The sequence below is a fragment of the Hippichthys cyanospilos genome, chromosome 6, assembly GCF_059441005.1.
Source record: "Hippichthys cyanospilos isolate Australia breed blue-spotted pipefish chromosome 6, RoL_Hcya_1.0, whole genome shotgun sequence".
Classification (NCBI taxonomy): domain Eukaryota; kingdom Metazoa; phylum Chordata; class Actinopteri; order Syngnathiformes; family Syngnathidae; genus Hippichthys; species Hippichthys cyanospilos.
In genome coordinates, this window is record NC_142374.1 from 14493482 (window position 1) to 14512145 (window position 18664).

The 18664-nt window shown below is 38.9% G+C and overlaps 1 protein-coding gene across 2 annotated transcripts in view; it reads right to left on the reverse strand.

Moving 5' to 3' along the window:
• Positions 1–3695, reverse strand: part of pclob (piccolo presynaptic cytomatrix protein b) — a 51219-nt gene extending 47524 nt beyond the window's left edge. For both annotated transcript variants that reach the window (XM_088416321.1, XM_088416322.1), the window contains exons 1-2: positions 2759–3695; positions 1240–1908 (exon numbers count right to left, since the gene is read on the reverse strand). In XM_088416321.1, the coding sequence (XP_088272447.1) occupies positions 1240–1908; positions 2759–3688 (1599 nt within the window). In that variant the 5' untranslated portion in view covers positions 3689–3695. The remainder of the gene's footprint in view (positions 1–1239; positions 1909–2758) is intronic.
• Between the last annotated feature and the right edge of the window lie 14969 nt (positions 3696–18664).

Sequence of the window (18664 nt, forward strand, 5' to 3'; positions counted from 1 at the left end):
GGTCCTTTGTGCTTCAGACTGCCAGTAAGATGCCTTATCCATTTACTTCACTATGTGCTCGCTTGCCTCCCTAGTACAAGCCTGCGAGGTGTGGATGTGTATTTTTAGAAAGAGCAAACATCAGATGTCTGCTGTTAAGCAGTGTTTAAAAGATGGAGCACAAGTGGAATTGGAATTAAACCTGAATCATCGATGACGCTTCGGAATAATAATGATGTTGCATTTGGTGAGCAATCCCCCTTAAGCAATGTAGAATCAAAGAGACACACTATTGTTAAATTCACAGCAAACAGTCTAGCCAGACTTAAGCAGCAACTGTTATCATTGCCAGATTGAGCCCACACACTCAGAAAAATAAAGCAGTTTGCAACCCTCAGTGAAACGAAATAATGAAATGAAATAAGAAAGGGTCAGGTCTAGGCATGGTACATATATACATGTATATATATATATATATATATATATATATATATATATATATATATATATATATATATATATATATATATATATATATATATATATATATATATATATATATACTACCGTTATTGCACTTAATTATTTGCATGGTCATTTAATCTTCGTTAAAAGGTAATTACTAAAACAGAAATACAACAAAGAATCAAAGAAAACACTAACTGTGGAGTTCAATCTTGATCCAATTTTATCTCTGAAGTCCAATAAGATACCATCCAATACAGATCAGATCTGGGCTTCTTATCTCAATAAACCATTCCAACCCATGAGCCAGTGAAACATAAAAAAAGTGATTCTAAACAAAACAGGCTATCATTATATACTCAAACGTATATACTGCTTGGAGAGTGTTGGGAACAGTTGTCAGGGATAAGTAATTCTCCGACCAAACAACTTGAGTTCCTGGCACTCTCCATCCAAAATATGTCTGTAACCTTGACAAAAATACCACATGTTTAACAAAGTCATTCCTGAACTAAGATGTAATGTACTAACATAACATAATATGTAATAACAAAATCCATTAATTAAATGTACTGCAATTTGACTGATGCACATCCAAATCAACTATATATATATATATATATATATATATATATATATATATATATATATATATATATATATATATATATATATATATATACGTATACTGTATATATATATATATATATATATATATATATATATATATATATATATATATATATATATAATATTATATTATTATATTATATGTATTATTATTTATAGTCTTACCTCCTTAACATTTGGCATGGGGTTAAATCCACATTGGTTGCAAACAGTACAACCGCATTCAGTGCAGCTGCTGTAGTTGGGAGGGTCCTTGGAGCCCACATTGAGCACCATTTTACAAAGAGGACAAGAGGATTGGCCTTTTTTAGGAAGTTGGGTGGGTGATTGCAAAGAGTTTGATTGCAAACGTCCTCCAGGAGGAATTCTGGTCTGCTCTGGCTGTAATTTCTTTTCCTGGACTGTGGTAGGTTTGGCCTGCACTTTGGGAGAAACCATTGGTGTGGTTTTAGGTTCATCCTGAACGGCTGAAGTTATCAGTGTCGATGCAGAGCTGAAAATGGAAGAACCAAATCCAAACATTTTCCCTGTCACCGTCTCTTCAGGCTTTGCTGTTTTTGAAGCACCAAAGCCAAACGAGGCTCCAGAATCCTGTTGGTTGGCAGATGTCGGACCGCTTTTCTCTGGGTGCTGTTTCTGAGAGTCTGTTCCGACGTGCTTAGGACTTGCTTGGCCTTTTGCAGTATTACTTCTGGCTGCTGATGTCATTTGTGTCCTGTTGCTAGAACCTGATGCTGCAGGAGATGGCATTTTGGAAGGGGATGGCGATGGCTTTTTCATCGACGGTCCTTCAGCTCGCTTTATCTGGCAGGTGAGACAAAGCCACTCTGACGCCTGGAGACGGATATTAGTAAGAAATGAAAACATTACATACATCTCAGAACATTCCAAAGTGTAAAAAAAAAAAAAAAACTAAGTCCACTTTGACTTTGATATATATATATATATATATATATATATATATATATATATATATATATATATATATATATATATATATATATATATATATATATATAATTTCTTTTGTCGCGAAAACTGTTGCATCGTGTCGACATCAAAGATGACAAATATAAAATAATAAGCAGAAGAAAGTACAGATACAGAAAGAAATCATCGTATTTTTATTTTTTTTTAAATTTGTACATTATGTGATGGAGTTGCTAATATTAGCCTGGTTTGTTAGGGCCATCATCTGTTGGCCATTTATTTCTAAGCATAATTGTGTAAAATGAGTTTGAAAAAATATTAAGATGATTTCCTTGTATGACAATTAAAAATCTTTAAAAATGACTTACATTTGACTTTTGTGTTAAATCAGGGTTATGGAACTCCAGTTTCTCGAGAGGTGTATTCTGCATGTTTACTTCTTGTAACGGACCTGATTCAAATGTGGAGGCCTGATAACAATCATGGTAACTTGAATGTGTGATGGGAGAGGGACACATTCTAAACAGGCATGATACGGCTCTCGAAGAACCAGCGTTCCCTACACCTGTACCACAGTGTCGTGGGAAATAGTCCACTTTGACTTAATTGGAAATAGTCCACAATGACTTGATTGGTCAAAAAATCTTTAAAAAAATCTTAAGGTTTTGAAACACTGGTCAGTGTTACAATTTTTAATTTTCTGCAAAGGTGCAGTACGTATTTGTTTGAATAAAAAACTCAAAGAAATACTCACATCAGCGTCAGGAGGGCTGAAGCCACAGAGGTTGCACACTTGGGTTTTGCACTGTGTACATGTTTTATGGTTTGGTGCTTCCTTGGTGTGCATATTGAGTTTGGTCGTGTTGCAAACGGGGCAAATTGAAGATCCTCTATTGACGTCTGGCGTGTTGGGTCCTTTTGGTCCTCGTTGCTGGGCTGCCTGCAGTGTCCCTGCCTTGGACGAGGCCTGTTGTGGAGTGGCTTTGGGTGTACTCTGTTGCGAGGATGGTTTAGGAGACCCCTGTTGTTGTGTGGACAATTTAGGGGATCCCTGCAGTGGCGAGGGCACCTGTTGTTGGGTGGAAAGTTTAGAGGACCCCTGCTGTTGTGGGAATGGTTTAGAGGACTCGTGTTGTTGGGTGGATGATTTAGAGGACACCTGCGGGGAAGGTTTATGTGGCTCTGGTTGTTTCTGGTATGGTTTAGGGGATCCCTGCTGTTGCGGGGAGGGTTTAGGTGACCCTGGTTGTTTCTGGGATGGATTAGGAGATCCCTTTTGTTGCTGTCCAATCTTGGCTGTTCCTTGCTGGGACTGCACTTTGGTCCCAACTCGAGCTACATCTCCGTGATCCTCAGGTGGACCTCCAGGTTTTGATGCAACTTGATGCTGCAAGCCTTTTGCATGTCCTTCAGGCTGTTTCTGAGATCCCGCTTGTCCGTTGCCATGCAGCTGAGCCGGTGGTTTTGCAGAGGGCTGCCCCCTCTGCACAGGAGCACCCTGATTAGGTTTTGGAGGTTCTTTCTGTTGTGGCTGGCCTTTCCCTGGGTCCACACCTGGCTGCCGTTCTGCACTCTTCTGGCTTTTATCACTGTCAACTTCATCGCCAAAAAGACCGAACTTGTTGACAGCCGACGACACGGCACTAAGAGGGTTGGTCCCACTGAGGAATTTGGAGGAAAACATATCGGGATCTTCCTCGTCCTCCTCGTCTTCTTCCGTGTAGGAGCTGGAGTCTACAGAAGCGTCTGAATCAGAGCAGGAGCCACTCTCTGTTTCCTCTCCTGGCGCTCCGGCCGAGGCCTGGGCGGGAGCTGGAGTGGGTGCTGAGGAGAGAGCATCGACGGCCCCACTGCTGCTGCTGCTGCTGCTGCTGCTGCTCCCTGGACTCTCCTCTGGCTCTGCATCTACATGAGACTTTCTGGAGAAGGAGGAGGGGGAAACGGAGGAGCGGGGGAGGTCAGGGTTGACAGAGAACAAGATAAGATGGAGGCATAATGGAAGGGAAGCAAATTAACAACACTTTATTCTCTGTCTAGGTGCTTTTGGCTGAATGTTGAACAACTGAAAACATTAATCCAATGAAAATATAGTGAATTACTTATAATTCTTTAGAGCAGGGGTGTCAATCTTAAGGCACGCGGGCAAGATTTGGCCCTTTGTGTCATCGTCAAAAATTGTGGCCAGCTTCCGGGCTCAGCTTCCCATTATTGATGCAAGTTAGTTTTAAGTAACCCTATTTGATAATAACTAAATCAAGCTCAATGTGCCTGTTAGTTTTAATTGGAGAGTATGAAGAAGGCAAAACATTTCCACTGAAATATGTCAGGAAAATATCAATAAATTCTGTATGAGTAAAAAAGCAACACTTGGTCACTTTTTTTTTTTTTTTTTTTTACAGTGGCAAAAGTTTGATGATGGTAATGCAATTCTAACGGTGATCTGCAATACATTTGAATTGAACTATTATTTCAATTCTGCCAGAGGTGGGAGTTCAAGCTTCTAACAGGGTCTGGAGGTGGACACCAGTGCTAAGATCAGACTGAAGAAGAAATCCGATTGGGCCTTTTTAGCCTGTGGTACTCTGGTGGCAACTGACAGGAGCTGAATTGGTTGGGAGAGGGAAGTCTGAGGCTGTGGCTGCTGCCCCTGCGACTTTACTCCGGATAAAGCAATGGATGGATGGATGGATGGATGGATGGATGGATGGATGGATGGATGGATGGATAAATTATGATTTATGTATAGATTTTTTTCAAAGATTGAACGCCACTGTTAACTTTCAAACTATACATATTATTACAGTGACTCAAAACAATTTTACATTCTTTTTTTAAACATTAAAACCTTTTCTTTCTTTTTTCATGTAGGCCTATTACACTACTAGGTAAATACCAAAAATCCCAGCGCTATTGATTCTGACATTAAAGTCTTAGTAATGAGTACAGACAAGTATAGTTGCCACAAGACAAATAGAAGATTTAATCAGAGGTATTCAAATTATGGCCTGCGGTCTATTTAGGGTTAGGGTTAAAATACATTATGACATAACCCGCAATTCTATTCAAAGAAGTATATATAAGTGAGAGAGAGAGATGTAGACAGTGTTAGAAAAGTGAAAAAATATGTCCTCAGGATCTTTAACAAAAAGCCCTGGCGAAGCAAATTTTTCCTCCTTTATAAAATATCCCTACTTGACTAATTTGTACTGTTTAATATATTAAAGTTAACAAAAATAAAATGTGGTCTTTCTAATCTTTTGTATGCACCCCTCATGGGAAATATGTTTGGACAGCCTGATGTACACCAATTAACAATAAAATACTTCTGCTACTTCTTACAATCTGCAGATTTATGAGAAATAGGCAAAGTCATTATCATTGGTCTCAAATCTTTAGAACCAGTATTCTACTTAATTCCTGATCATTATCACAGGCAGTATCCAGTGAGAAAAATCACAATTATTTGTCACTGAGCCCAACAAATAATTTTTGATGAATGATGAACACCATGACCACAATCTGACTTGTGTCATTTAACCAGTCACCGCAACAAACACAGCGTGCGCACTAAAACCTCTTGCACTACGATGTCACCCAATCATCCTCGAGCAGATCGCCCTCCTTGACACACGCCGATTATTACTCAGTGTCCACTCATGCTGTTACATAACACGTGATTAATTCCGTACACACACACACCACTCCAGTAATGTCTGATTTAAGCATTTGCATATCACTGTGAGCCTTTGGCGATCCAGCATGGCACTGTTGCTTGTGCGCGGAGCGGGTCAGAATCACTCCGGTGAGCACCGCATGCCCATTACGAGCCTGACAGATCTAATGGAACGCAGGACAAATGTATACGTATAGGCACTACCAGCATGCATTGGAAATAACCCATTGAAGGAGCACATATTTCTCAGTGGAACATCTAGCACAATCTCGGGCTATGTATTCATAACCAGAACATCAAATTGCATTGCAGCATTGGTTCAGTCCACCCCCAACACATGACAGGTTGCAGCCAATCCACAACGTCATAAAAATCACATCACAGAAGAACCCCACGACAAGATGTTCAACGCTTGTGGATGATAGTGAAGCGTGACGGATGGAAAACGGAGTCATCATCCACATTTCTGTGCGCATGCCCTTGACCGGAAGCTGCACTTCACACTCATTATCGTTTGAGAATGCATGAAAGCAGCCGTAATCAAACGAGTGGAGGAGGAGGGAAGCCCTGTCATGCTGTGTGGTGTTTTAAAAGGGAAGGGGAAAAAATAAGACACGCGCATCTGCTTTCACCCCGAAGCATCCTTCACCCCCACGGCCCCAATGTCAAATGGCAGGGGTCTCCTCGTTCAGCGGTCGATAAGGAGGCGAATACCTTCAGTAAAATCAGATCCGTGCGGCCATCGTCCTTCGCGCCGTGTGCGTAGCTGTCGAAAGGCTGGGGGCAAGGGGGCAGCGGCGGAAGGATGGAGCGATGATCAGCAACATCCTCCAGAAGACGAGAGAGGAGGGGGGGACTCCTGCTACACTGCGCATGCGTCGTATCTGACAGGTGATCGCAATGCACGGCTAGCGAAATTAAAGGGGACGCGCGTGGTTTTGGATCCACGTGACTCACGTGATGAAACGAAAAGCTTGTTGGAATGCAGCTATCGTAATGTGACATCTATCAGAGGTTTAATCAACGTAACATACAAAACATACTGCATCGGTCTATAACAAAATGAATAATAATGATAATAATAATTATACATGCATCAATTTTGTAGAGCCACGATCCTCACAAGGGTCTCAGGCTAGCTGGTGCCTATCCCAGCTGACTTCGGTCAGCAGGCGGGGGACACCCTGAGACTGGTGGCCAGACAATTTCAGTAATAATAATAATAATCATAATCATAATAATAATTGGGAAAAAGTGGTTAAGATGTCTGCCTCACAGTGCAGAAGTTCTGGGCTCACTTCTGGCTCCAGCGTTCCTATGTGTACCTTGCATCTTCACCCTGTGCCTGTGTGGATTTTCACTGGTTACTCCAATTTTCTTTCCAATTTTCAAAATGCATGGCAGGTATAATGGACACTCTAAAGTGTCATTTGGTTTGTTTGTGAGTGTGAATGGTTATTTGTCTTTTTGTGCCCTGTGATCGGCTGGCCACTACATTAGAGTGTACTCTGAGGTTGGGGTGTACCCTGTCTACTGCCCATAAACAGCTGGTATAGCCTCCAGTGTGCCTGTGACCCTTGTGAGGATCAGCTGTCAAGGTAATGGATGGATGGATACTAATTTGATATACAGTACTCTCTCTCTCTCTCTCTCTCTCTCGCTCTCTCTCTTGAACACACACACACACACACACACACACCATACTGAATTACTTTAAAGGCCTACATATGATATCTTCGTTGTGCCATCCATCAAAATGTCCAAATACAGTGTGGAGTATATAATCACACAAATGTCAACTTTAGATGGATTTTTCATAACATTAAGTGAGCAAATTTTTGCTTGCCAAGCATTTCCTTACATCAGAGTACACATACAACGTGCTGCTTTCCATCAACAAGCACAAATTCAACCTTCTTTCTAGGCAATTTCTCCTGGGGATCATTTTAGCTGCTGTTTTTTTTTTTTTTTTTTTTTGTAATGAGGACACGAGTGCCAGACAGTAAATATCCAGGGGCGCAAAGCACCTCTGTAAGGGCACTGCTCTCTCTTTAGTGGCCTTGGCATTGGCTGTTTTAGATGTAATGTGCACAGACAACCTGCTCAATGTCATCTTGATGCTGCTGAAAAAAAATAACTGCAAAACCCGTGAGTCCGTTCATATTACATTTGCAAGCTGAGCTATGATTAATTGTTATTTGATCCCTGAGCTACTATGATGTAATTTTCAGCCAACAGCAAGTGGTAAAGTACACTCTAAAAACAGTTGTTTCAAAAATACCAAAATGGGCCAAAAGAGATCAAATATATACAGGGTTGTTCATTGAACCCAAAATGTTGTCTTGTATGAATTAAAAACATAAACACCAATCAATGTTTGGGTTGTTTTTTGCAAAACAACCCAATTGTATTTCTTTTGTTTTGTACAAATCAAAAGAAATTTCGGACGTTACCCAAGTTCTCACTAAGCCCAAAAAGTAGGGTCAAAATAAGAAAAAGAAAAAAATTAATCAATAAAAAAAAAGTTATTTTGTAGGATGATCATTTTGAATTAATTTTGTCAGCTAAATAAATGACCCAATAAGTCGTGCAAATCTTTTTTTGGACTGAAATACGGTTGTTTTTGACTCAGAAATGAGTAACCCAAGAAACAATCAATTTCGGGGGGCTGTTTAGTTCTTCATATTTCAAAAAGTTTGGCCGACATTTGACCTGTTTCTAGAGTGTAGACACTCCCTGGTATGAATTAAAAACCGATGCTTCTGATGCTTAATTCATTCTCCAGAAATGCAATGTTCATCAAATAACTCTGTTAAGACTATTTAGTCAAGAAATTTGAGGTTTACTTCCCCTTTCAATTGACTGTATTTTATTTGATGTATCTGTATTTTTCAGCTAAGCCTACTATGAATATTTCTTCAACAGATCAATTCATCCTCCACTGCTGTTGAAGTGTGACTGAGATGCGGGGGAGGGACAGAGAGCGAGAAAGTGCATGCGTGTGTGTTTTCAAGTGTGGGAATCCTCTGTGATTAGAGGATGAAAAATAGCCACAAATCTTTTTCATTCACCTTGGACTGCGTGCAAGGTTTCCAACTCATCCTCATCACACGATACCACTTGTTGTTGCAGCATCCTGGCTTAAAAAAATGTGGGAAAATAGAGGGGCTGTGCAAGCTAAAGCCTGAAAGCTACAACCTGCACTCTGGATATCCACTTTTCTCCCACGCACCAAAGAGCCACGCTTAAGTCCCTCGCTATATAGCTAAACTGTTATCAAGTCAAACATGAAGAATGAATTGCATGTCCTGCCTGTTGTATATAGCCAGTGGGGTAGTCATGAGATTATTTCCTTCAAGAATCTAATGGAGATAGTGCATTCATACTATCACTGAAGGACAAGTGGACAGTCATTTTCATAATATAACATTCCAAACAGCTACTATATATATCCAATCACCGCTCAAAGCATTCGGTACAAGCAGCTGTGTCGTCATTTGCATCCAGAAACAGTAAAAATGTTCTTGGGTCAATATGACCCTCATAGAAATGTTTTGCAACCCCAACAATATTGGCTAATCCTCTTGACTAAAAAGATAATATTTCCCATTCACTATCTCCTATTATGTTCGTTTCAATGTAACACCAGGCCATTTTGAGTTGGAGTTCATAATCTGCATTTTTTTTGTTGTTGTTTCTGATTTTGATGTTGCTTTGTGTCCCTTTCTTCCACGTCTTTCATTCGGTTATTGTGTCCACCTGTTCTTATCAGTCCAGTCCCTCGTGTCTTCAAATCAGCTCCCTTGTCCACGTGTTCCTTTGCCCGGGTGTTTATTTTGTCGCCGTGTCAATTGGTATTTACTTCTTTGTTCTTGCAGTCAGATCATTGTCCCTTTTTTGGTTTCTAGTGATTTTTATTAGGACTTTGTTGGTTTTGCATTTATCTCTGAGGCGTGTTTTAATATTGAATCGTTAACCTTTTATTACTATTCTCTAATTGTGTAAAGACAATTTATGTTATTGAGACTTCAAAGGTCAGTGAGCATTATACACGTGTGTAGGGACTCCGGAGGCAATTCTCCTTAAGGAGGGGGACATAAACAAGTAGGGGAGTGCATTTTTTTTTTGGGGGGGGGGGCTTTTCGGGGAAATTATTTTTCCATCTGTTTTGCCTGCCGGCGGTTCTGGAGCGCCCTTAGGAGGATGACTACATCTCTTACCCAAGGAACCCAGCTATCGTTTATATTAATAAATATTTGTCAATCTACTCTGCAGTCCTTGCCTTGATTCACTTGCTTCCCTGCAATTGGGTCCCCAACGCGCACTTGGGTGTGTAGCAAGACTCAAATATGTCAAATACTCACATTTTTGTGTTAACCTCCAACTTAACAACATAGAAAAAGGCAATGCTTGCGTGGGTGTACCTAATGTTGTGGCCAGAAGGCATGACCACTATATTTTCTGTAGATTTGTAGATGTAAATTTTACCCTGTTTACAGGACAATATATAGTCAATAAGAGTAAAATTTACAGTGTACACCCACTTCCATGTTAGAATTTACCAGTCAGCAATGATTTCCATCCATTCTTGTAGGCCTGCGTCTCCTTTGCTCCAATAATAGAAAAGTGGCATCTCTTTTATTCTGCATTTATACTCTCTTCCCTGCATGTTCAAAACTGACCCACACACCGGCGCGCACACACACTCTCGCTCTTTCTCTGTCTGTCTCTTTCTGGCTGGCTCTCAGTCAAACAAACAGAGTTTACGAGCAGTACTTATCTCTCTCATTTTAATTAGGCCGACACAGCGGAGCGTAATGCAGCATGGCAGTTTCCCTTTTGGATGCAATTGTCGCAGTTAAGACTGACTGCAACTACCGCAGACAACCACTTCAGTCACTGCCAATTACTTGACATTGTGTTTTAGTAACACTTACCTCTGGCGACCTTTAAGGAAGGCGAAACAGTTTTTTCCTGGCATGTTTTTTTTTTTTTTCTACCTGGCAGAGGTGACTGGCAGCAGCCTGTGTAGATTTCTAAGTCTGTGTGCCTGCTGTGTTTTTAGATAGGGCAAGGTGGGTTTGTCAGCATGTAATCAATACAGTAATATGACCAGGCACACTTCAGCACTGTCATTAAATTTACATATGCACCCCAAGGCGGGGAATGTGGACTGCACTCCTGTGTAAAGTCAACACATTTGACTTTAAAAGCAACACTGCTCCCAATAGCCTGTATGCAATGATTACTATATGAGTTATTCATTTGAGCATGTTGTTATTGTATACGCTCTACATTTTTGGAGTACATTTTACTGCAACAAAAACTATGCATGTTTGTGCCTGGTCTAAGTACAGTAAAACTGAAAGTTTTTCTTTCTTCCAAGTGCAAAATTTACTCAAAAACTTTACCCAAATATGCTCTTATACTGTGTGTGTGTATAGTAGTAGTATTCAACACTTAATTCCTTTTAAAATGACACAATCACATCCTGTGTTCCTAATGCACTGGCCTGTTCGCAGATTAGGGGCGGAGCTACCGACCACACACCTGGAGCATGTTATCTTCACGGGACTATTTAGGTGCAGCTGAAGCAGGTGGATGTCCCTGGATTATTGCATTCAGCCACTGATGCCAGTTCCTAGTTCCTCATTCACTTGTAATCCTCCTTCTCAGTTGTCAATTTTGAATCTTACTTTTGCTACCTTAGTACAGTGCTCCGTGATTGTGACTTTTGTTTGTACTTTGTATTTCTTGGCGACGTCCTCCTGCTGGTTCCACCCCCCACACTGGGTAGTTACATGTACTTTTGCTATGTTTATTTTTTTATACGTTTTGGCTCCCATTAATTTGTCCCGTTCAGGGTCGTGATACATATAATCCATGGAGGTAGCTCAAAAATTTACGAAGTTGCAGCAATTTGAATGTTGTCAAGTTGAAATCCTTGGTTTTGGAAAAAACGCTTTAAAGTTTTGGCACAGTCATATTTCATGGTGTGCATTATTTACAAATCCCTAGCCTTTTGTTTGTTTGGAAATTTTCATTACATATTAAATACAAAGGAAAAACAAAAATGCTTTTGCATTGTAAGAGAGCATAGCAAATACAACCAACAATAACCTTGAGTGTAAATGCATCCATCCATTATTTTAGCCACTTATTCTCATACCCTGAAGGTTGTCAGCAAATCGCAGGGCACACAAAGACAAAGAACCATTCACACTCTCAAAGAGCTCTAAGAACAATTTACGCTTCCCGCTACACCTCCCCTGCATGTTTTTGGAATTTTGGGAGAAACCGGCATCTCTGAAGAAACCCCACACACACCTGGGGAGAACATGCAAACAACACACAGATTAGCCGGAGCCAGAAGTGAATCCAAGATCCCCACATGTGAGGCAAACATGCTAACCAGTTTTTCACCCTCCCACCCCAAATATGAATAAAATATTGGTTCTTTTTGTTGTTGTTGTTATTATACTAATATTGTTGAACTGTGGAATTGACTAAAGCATAATCAAAAGATCTGAAAATCATAATCCAAAATTTCATTGACGTTCAACTGAAATCAATATTGAAACCGTTTTGTTTTTTTTTATTTGAAATGACATTTGAAAAAACAAATTTAAAAAATGAAATGGAAACCTTCTAGTTCAATAAATGTCACCAGCCAGTTCCTTCCTTCGCTCACCAGCGTCACATGCCTCTCTCGTGCCACTCAGTCAGTCCAGAGTGACCACGGTTGTCCGCCATGCTAAAAATACCCTTAAAGAGACATCAGCACAGTCCTAATCTCCGCTTCTATTATATTCGCGTTTCGGTTCAGACAACCTCTCTCCTGATCAGTGAGCTGTAAGCCAGTTATAATGAGAAGTCGCTGTCTAATCATTGATGTTCATTCATTACTAGGCTGCCAAGCAGAGAAGAGGTGCGACATCTGGCCTCAGAATGGGTCTTTTGAGTACAAAATGAAAATCAACAATGCTCAAAATAAAATGGCACAGATACACGACGGCTGCTTTACGGACAAGCTAAATGATTTATAATAGTTACCGCGTCACTGGAAGTTTTCAGAGTCGTTCTCCTAAACATTCATGCTTATTATTACAGAGGTCTGCAAAGATTCAGTTATGGCACACTGGTGTTATTGATGCACCATGATTACCAGTATGGTATACGAGCCTTCGCTCTAAAAACAGTTGAAATAGAAATAACCGAATTATAGGTCAAAAAAGGGTCTATTTGAACCAACATTTTTAGTTGTTTTGTCCAAAACAACCCCAAAAACGGGTCATTTTGTAAAAGACGAAAAAACAAAAAAAATGAGTTGTTGAGTCACACTGAGCCAAATATCGGGTTGGTCCTTTTTTGACCCAAAATTTAGGTATTTTTAGGCCAACTGTTGTTAGAGTATAGTGAGTTGCATGAGAAACATTTTTTTTTTGTTTTATGTTTTTACTGTATGTTAACCACAGATAAAGTAGTAAACATTTGTGTAGTCCGACTTTATAAAATGTGATGATAGTTTAATGCAGATGCTGAATTAAATTCAATTTATAAGTAAATATAACTGATCTATATTTAAGTGTTATCCAAATTTAAAGTAATCTTATGAAATTAAAAAGATTTATGTCATTAAATTTCATTTATGTCCTCCATAGGATAGCATGGTACTTCACTGCACTTCACTGCATTCCCCAAACAATCTAAATGTTATCTCTTCTTATTACACTAAATTAAATTTAATAGGCTTGAATGCAAGCAAGCAAGAAATTATTCCATGCCTTTCTAAGATTCTTCAGCATGTTATTTCTTCTCATCCAACAGTTACTATTACTGTATGCATACACATACAAATACATTATGATCAGCAGCATCGTCATCTTACCCATAAACCTCATTATGACAAGAGCTCCAGAAAAAAGTGATGGGTAATTTAAATTCAATTAGGCTCTCTTGAAGTGTAAATCAGGTGTTTTGGTATTCTGCATTCCCTATTTAACAGTCTGATAACATGTCTGATGAAGTATTTGCCATTGTGAAATACGTGCATTCACTGCTCTCACTGTATTTGTTTATAGTTTTGTTTTTGGCTGTTGGTTGATGAGTTATGAGGTTCAGTATAAGGGGTGTGTGTGGAGGCATGTGTGTGTGTTGCCACCATAACAAGCCCTAATGCAAGAGTGAATGTATGTATCAGGCAGCCATGCCAGGGCCAAAGCAGCAGGCTGCAGGGAGCTTCTCTGGTGAATATTTGATGAGAGAATGGATCTCCTTGCTCTACAGGTTGACTTCAGCGTGCACACATACACACACCATTTCTCAGTCTTAATATGCCAAGCAGACAAGATGCTATCAGAAGTCACTGATGAAAGACACTCCTGAAACTAATGCTACAACGGTCTTGTGGTCTGCATCGTAGAATTCATGCAGTGTACACACACACATGCACACACAATTTAACTCATTTGATGCCAGGGTCATATTTACACTTTTTATAAGAGCCCCGACTTTAACAAATTGACACTTAAGTACATTAAGAACATTAATTTACAAATACTTAAGTATTAAATCAATACCGTATAATCTGGTATTAAATGAGTTAATACAGGTTCCATATGTCTTTATGTTTAAATAGTGGTGGTCAAGTTGATCATATTTTCACCTTTGGCAACATAAAGGAAAAAGGAAAGCCTTAATGTTGCCGAAACAGATGGTACCGTGTTAGCATTAGCATTTGCTTTTCCACTTGCGAAATCAAACTTTACACACTAATCTAAAGCGTCAGACTTAAAAGGTGATTTATTACATATGAGACAAATCTTTCTTTTAAGCATAGCACAGGAACGGCTTTATGACCACTTAATGTGCATTAGCGTGCTTCTGAAAAGATTTGGAGGGATATTTCCAAAGATGCCATAAAGGACGAGGGGGGAAAAAAAATCTCCTTAACGCGCTTAAACGAATCACTCACATAAATCCTTACATTTGTGCACATATGCCTTTGCAGTTTGTTCAACATTTACTGCTACTAAGGAATATTGAAATGGTTTTATTAGATGAGACACATTATTTGTAAAGTAACATAGTCTATTTTATTTTCATTTAAACTAACAAAAAAAAACCTGATTACTTTAGAAAGGCTCTATTTTTTGGCTTTTAGATTTAAAATATTGCAGCAATTTTGCCTCACTGATGCAGATAGCCCAGTCTCCACTACTCTCCCCTCTAATTTGGTTGAAATGCAGGGAACAACTTTCATGACCATGGTGACGAAGGGTGGAGCTAATTTATCAGCCAAATACAAATGGCAGCTGTAAAAAAAGAAACTACAAGAATGAATTTATTTACATCATCGCTTTGTTACTGAATCACCGAGTTACAGTTGATAATCCATTCATGTGGGGAATGCAGTGGACATGTTGGCATATACAAATACCCCTCAATGCGCCGGTAATATTACTGCTTGACTACGTTTGCATTTTCACTTAATAATATTGTATTGTGACAATAGTACATCGTTACATCTGCTAGTGCTTGATAATAAATTCTCTGAGAACAGCTGCTGTCTGTTTGTAAACACGGCAGACAAATGTTTTTCCTATTTCAGTCAAAAAAAAGTCCACCTTTCCTGGGGGCAACAGACCTCCCTGTCCATTCTATCTTTGTTTGTCATAGTCTCCATTTAAAATTGAGCTGGAAAAGGCCACACACGGGTCATTCATTGACGGGTTCACTTTGACACCTAAAACAATTCAAAGCGTATTTCTGAAAGTGTCCATCTTTGAGAAGAATATGGAAAAGCTTACTTGTAGTAGTGTATTTTTACTGTTGTTGATATGATGGAATACATATTCTTAATATTACACCAGAGGCTGCAGGCTGGTGGAAATTTGAACAAGGGCCATATTTGTCCCCCGGCCTGGATTTTGATCAGGACAAACTATACTAAACACAACTAATTTTGTTCTTTAAAATACAAAATACTTAACTCAACACGCTGAATATAAATAAGATTATTATCAATAAAAACGGTATTAATAAACCTAAACATGTATCCTTTTTAACAGTAACAAAAGGAAAAATGCATATAAATCAATTTTCAACAACTGTTTATTATTTTATACAGTGTTTATATGGGTTACAGCTTAGTCTAAAGCAGAAAAAAAAAATCCAAGTGCATCAAAGTACCTGAAACTTAAAAAAAAAAAAGATGAACAATCTTATTTTAGTGCAAATACATTTCACATGACAAAAACAAAGCCTTTTCCCTCGAAATGTGAATGATAGAATTCTCAAAACTCACATTGTCCAAGAAAAGACATAAGAAATCATTTACAGAAGCCATGATTTCATCTTTTGGTGGACAGCTGTTAAATGACAAGTCATGTAATGGCAATGATGCAATGATGAAGAAAAAAGACAGGATTAGCGAGGATTGGAATCCCCACACAAAAATACACAATCAGAAATGTAGTGATTACACCCAGATTAATCACACTGCTGTGTCACATTCAAACACACACACACACAGTCCCTGCCACTGAAATTATATAAACAAACAAGCATACTAACCCAATCGGGCGAAGATATTAGCTAGGTGTTTGCCTCTCACAACCACCAATGCTGTTGGGCATTTTTTTGGTATTAAAATGAAATAAATCAATAAAGAAAGATGGAGGGTTAGGGAGAGGAAAAGTAGAAATACAATTAAATTCTATTTTTCAGGAGCGAGGCAGGGCCAGGGACAAGTGGAACACTATGTTGGGCTTTTTTTTTTTTTTTCAAGACAAATCATTTCTTAATTTTTAGCTGGGAGAATATTCTCAAGCCTGGATGGTGAATGGTCACATTCTGAGGATCAGAGTTTTAACTGTTCTTCCCATGATTGCAACTGTTTTCACTGGTTTCCTCCCACGTTCCAAGATGTTAGCTTCAGCGCAGGCAAAATTTTCCATAGGCGAGAATATGAGAGTGAATGTTTGCTTGTTTTAATGTGACCAAACTGGCTAGCAACCGGGTCAGGAATGAGGTCAGAATTTCACGAGAAAACAAGCTGATCGTCATTAAGTCACATGATTCCACTAATTTATTCAAATTAAAGTAGCTCTGTCTTTTCTAGGTCTTCACTGAATTTTCATGAGTGTCTTTCTCACTTGCTTCTTCTATCTGACCCACTTCCATTTTCTTGGTTGAATGCCTGATCGCCGAAAGTGTTCCCAAACGAGCATCCTACGCACAATTGCGAAAAGTGACTCATCCTCTCAGGTAGGGCTTTCTCTCCCTTTCATTTCACACTCCTTAAAGTGCTTTGGTTACATCAACACCCTCTCAAGGTGACACACTTTCCAGGTTTGCCTGCAGCTGTCTGTTGATGATATTATATGTTCTTAGGCTGCTTTTAACCAAAAATTACTCTTTCAGTGTTATTATTATTATTATTATTATTATTATTATTATTATTATTATTATTATTATTATTATTATTGCTACATGTAGAAATTATGTAACTTTTAAATCCATGACCTAAAAAGTGTAATATTGTGCAAAGCAGGCCAGTAAAACATCATTGGCTCCAGTACCAATTCAACTTCTCTTAGAAGCCATACACTCGACTCAAGGCAAACAAACCAACAAATTGATGTATTCAAACTGCACTTTAATGTATTGGATGTGAGCAGCTGCGCCACCAAGATAACACATGTTGACACACTGCTGTGGGTCTTTATCATTTCACATTCTCTTTGTGCTCATTTTGTGTGCTTGTGCACCGGCGTTGATGTTTGCTAAAGACAAATATGCTCTTTACCAGACAGGCAAGTGTCCGATGTGGAAGGACAAGATTGCTGCCCCAGCACTGATAGTATTTCTGTGGAGCTTATCAACGCCATCATCGGCTGCTGGATTCTGTGTTTAACCTTGACTCCCGGTGAGGAAAAAAAAAAAAAAACAATTGCTGGAGGAAAATAAAAGGAGAGCTCTGTCCTTTCCTCTGCCTAATGATTGTAGATGAATTGTATTAGTAAATTTTGGGGTGGCTTGCCCACTAGACAAGATAGGCCGACGCTAAGGGCACCGATCGACTGACAATTCACCTTCCTTCATTAGAATTCCAGTCAAATCAATTATTATTTTTAAACTCAATTTTTCAATTTTTAAACTTAATTTGACATCACAGTGAAAGAGGAGCAAATTGAAATAAATATAAATAATTAAACAAGCTATAGACGAGTGAGGTTAACTATTTTGAATGTACTGTATCTGCGTTCCTGTCCAAGTAGAGCGGCTAATTCATGATGATGGTTGTTGCACTTTAAACGGTCAGTGAAATAAACAATTTTTGGTCAAAAATATTTCATTAAAAGGCAATGAGTACATGTAAAGGCATTAACTTTTTAATGTCAACTAAAAAGTGATACACAATGAGAGCATTAAAAATGTGTGCATTACTGTTACTTACAAGTATTTTCAAATATCCAAGTATATTTTGTCAGTTTTTATACTTCTCGAAGCATTACATCCAATTCAAATGCAAATTAACCTCTTTAACAGTGACAAATGAAAGGAATGAATGTTTTTGATTAACAATCAAACAGCTAATCAAATAGCTACTACCTTCATCAATTCTAACTGAAGAATGGAAGTCAGTCTTTCATATGGCAGCACCCATATTTACATACTGTAGACATAGCACATAATTTTCTGTTGGCCTTGAAAAGTGAGAGAAAATGTGAAATATACTGGCCCTCTAGGTTTCCTTTTTTTGGCATGGAAAGAGTTAAAAATATCACCTAGGGTGCCACTGGCTGGGCCGCCCTTGGTAATCTTTTTATCCTGTTGCCTTTATTTTCTTGACCCAGGTTAGGTATAGTTCATAAAAATAATTAATTTTGAAATTCCTCCGAGTGATCGTATTAATTTTCAATGATGTCTTATCAAAGGTCTTATCAGTTGTCTTGCTGTCAGACAAACATCATCTACTCCAAA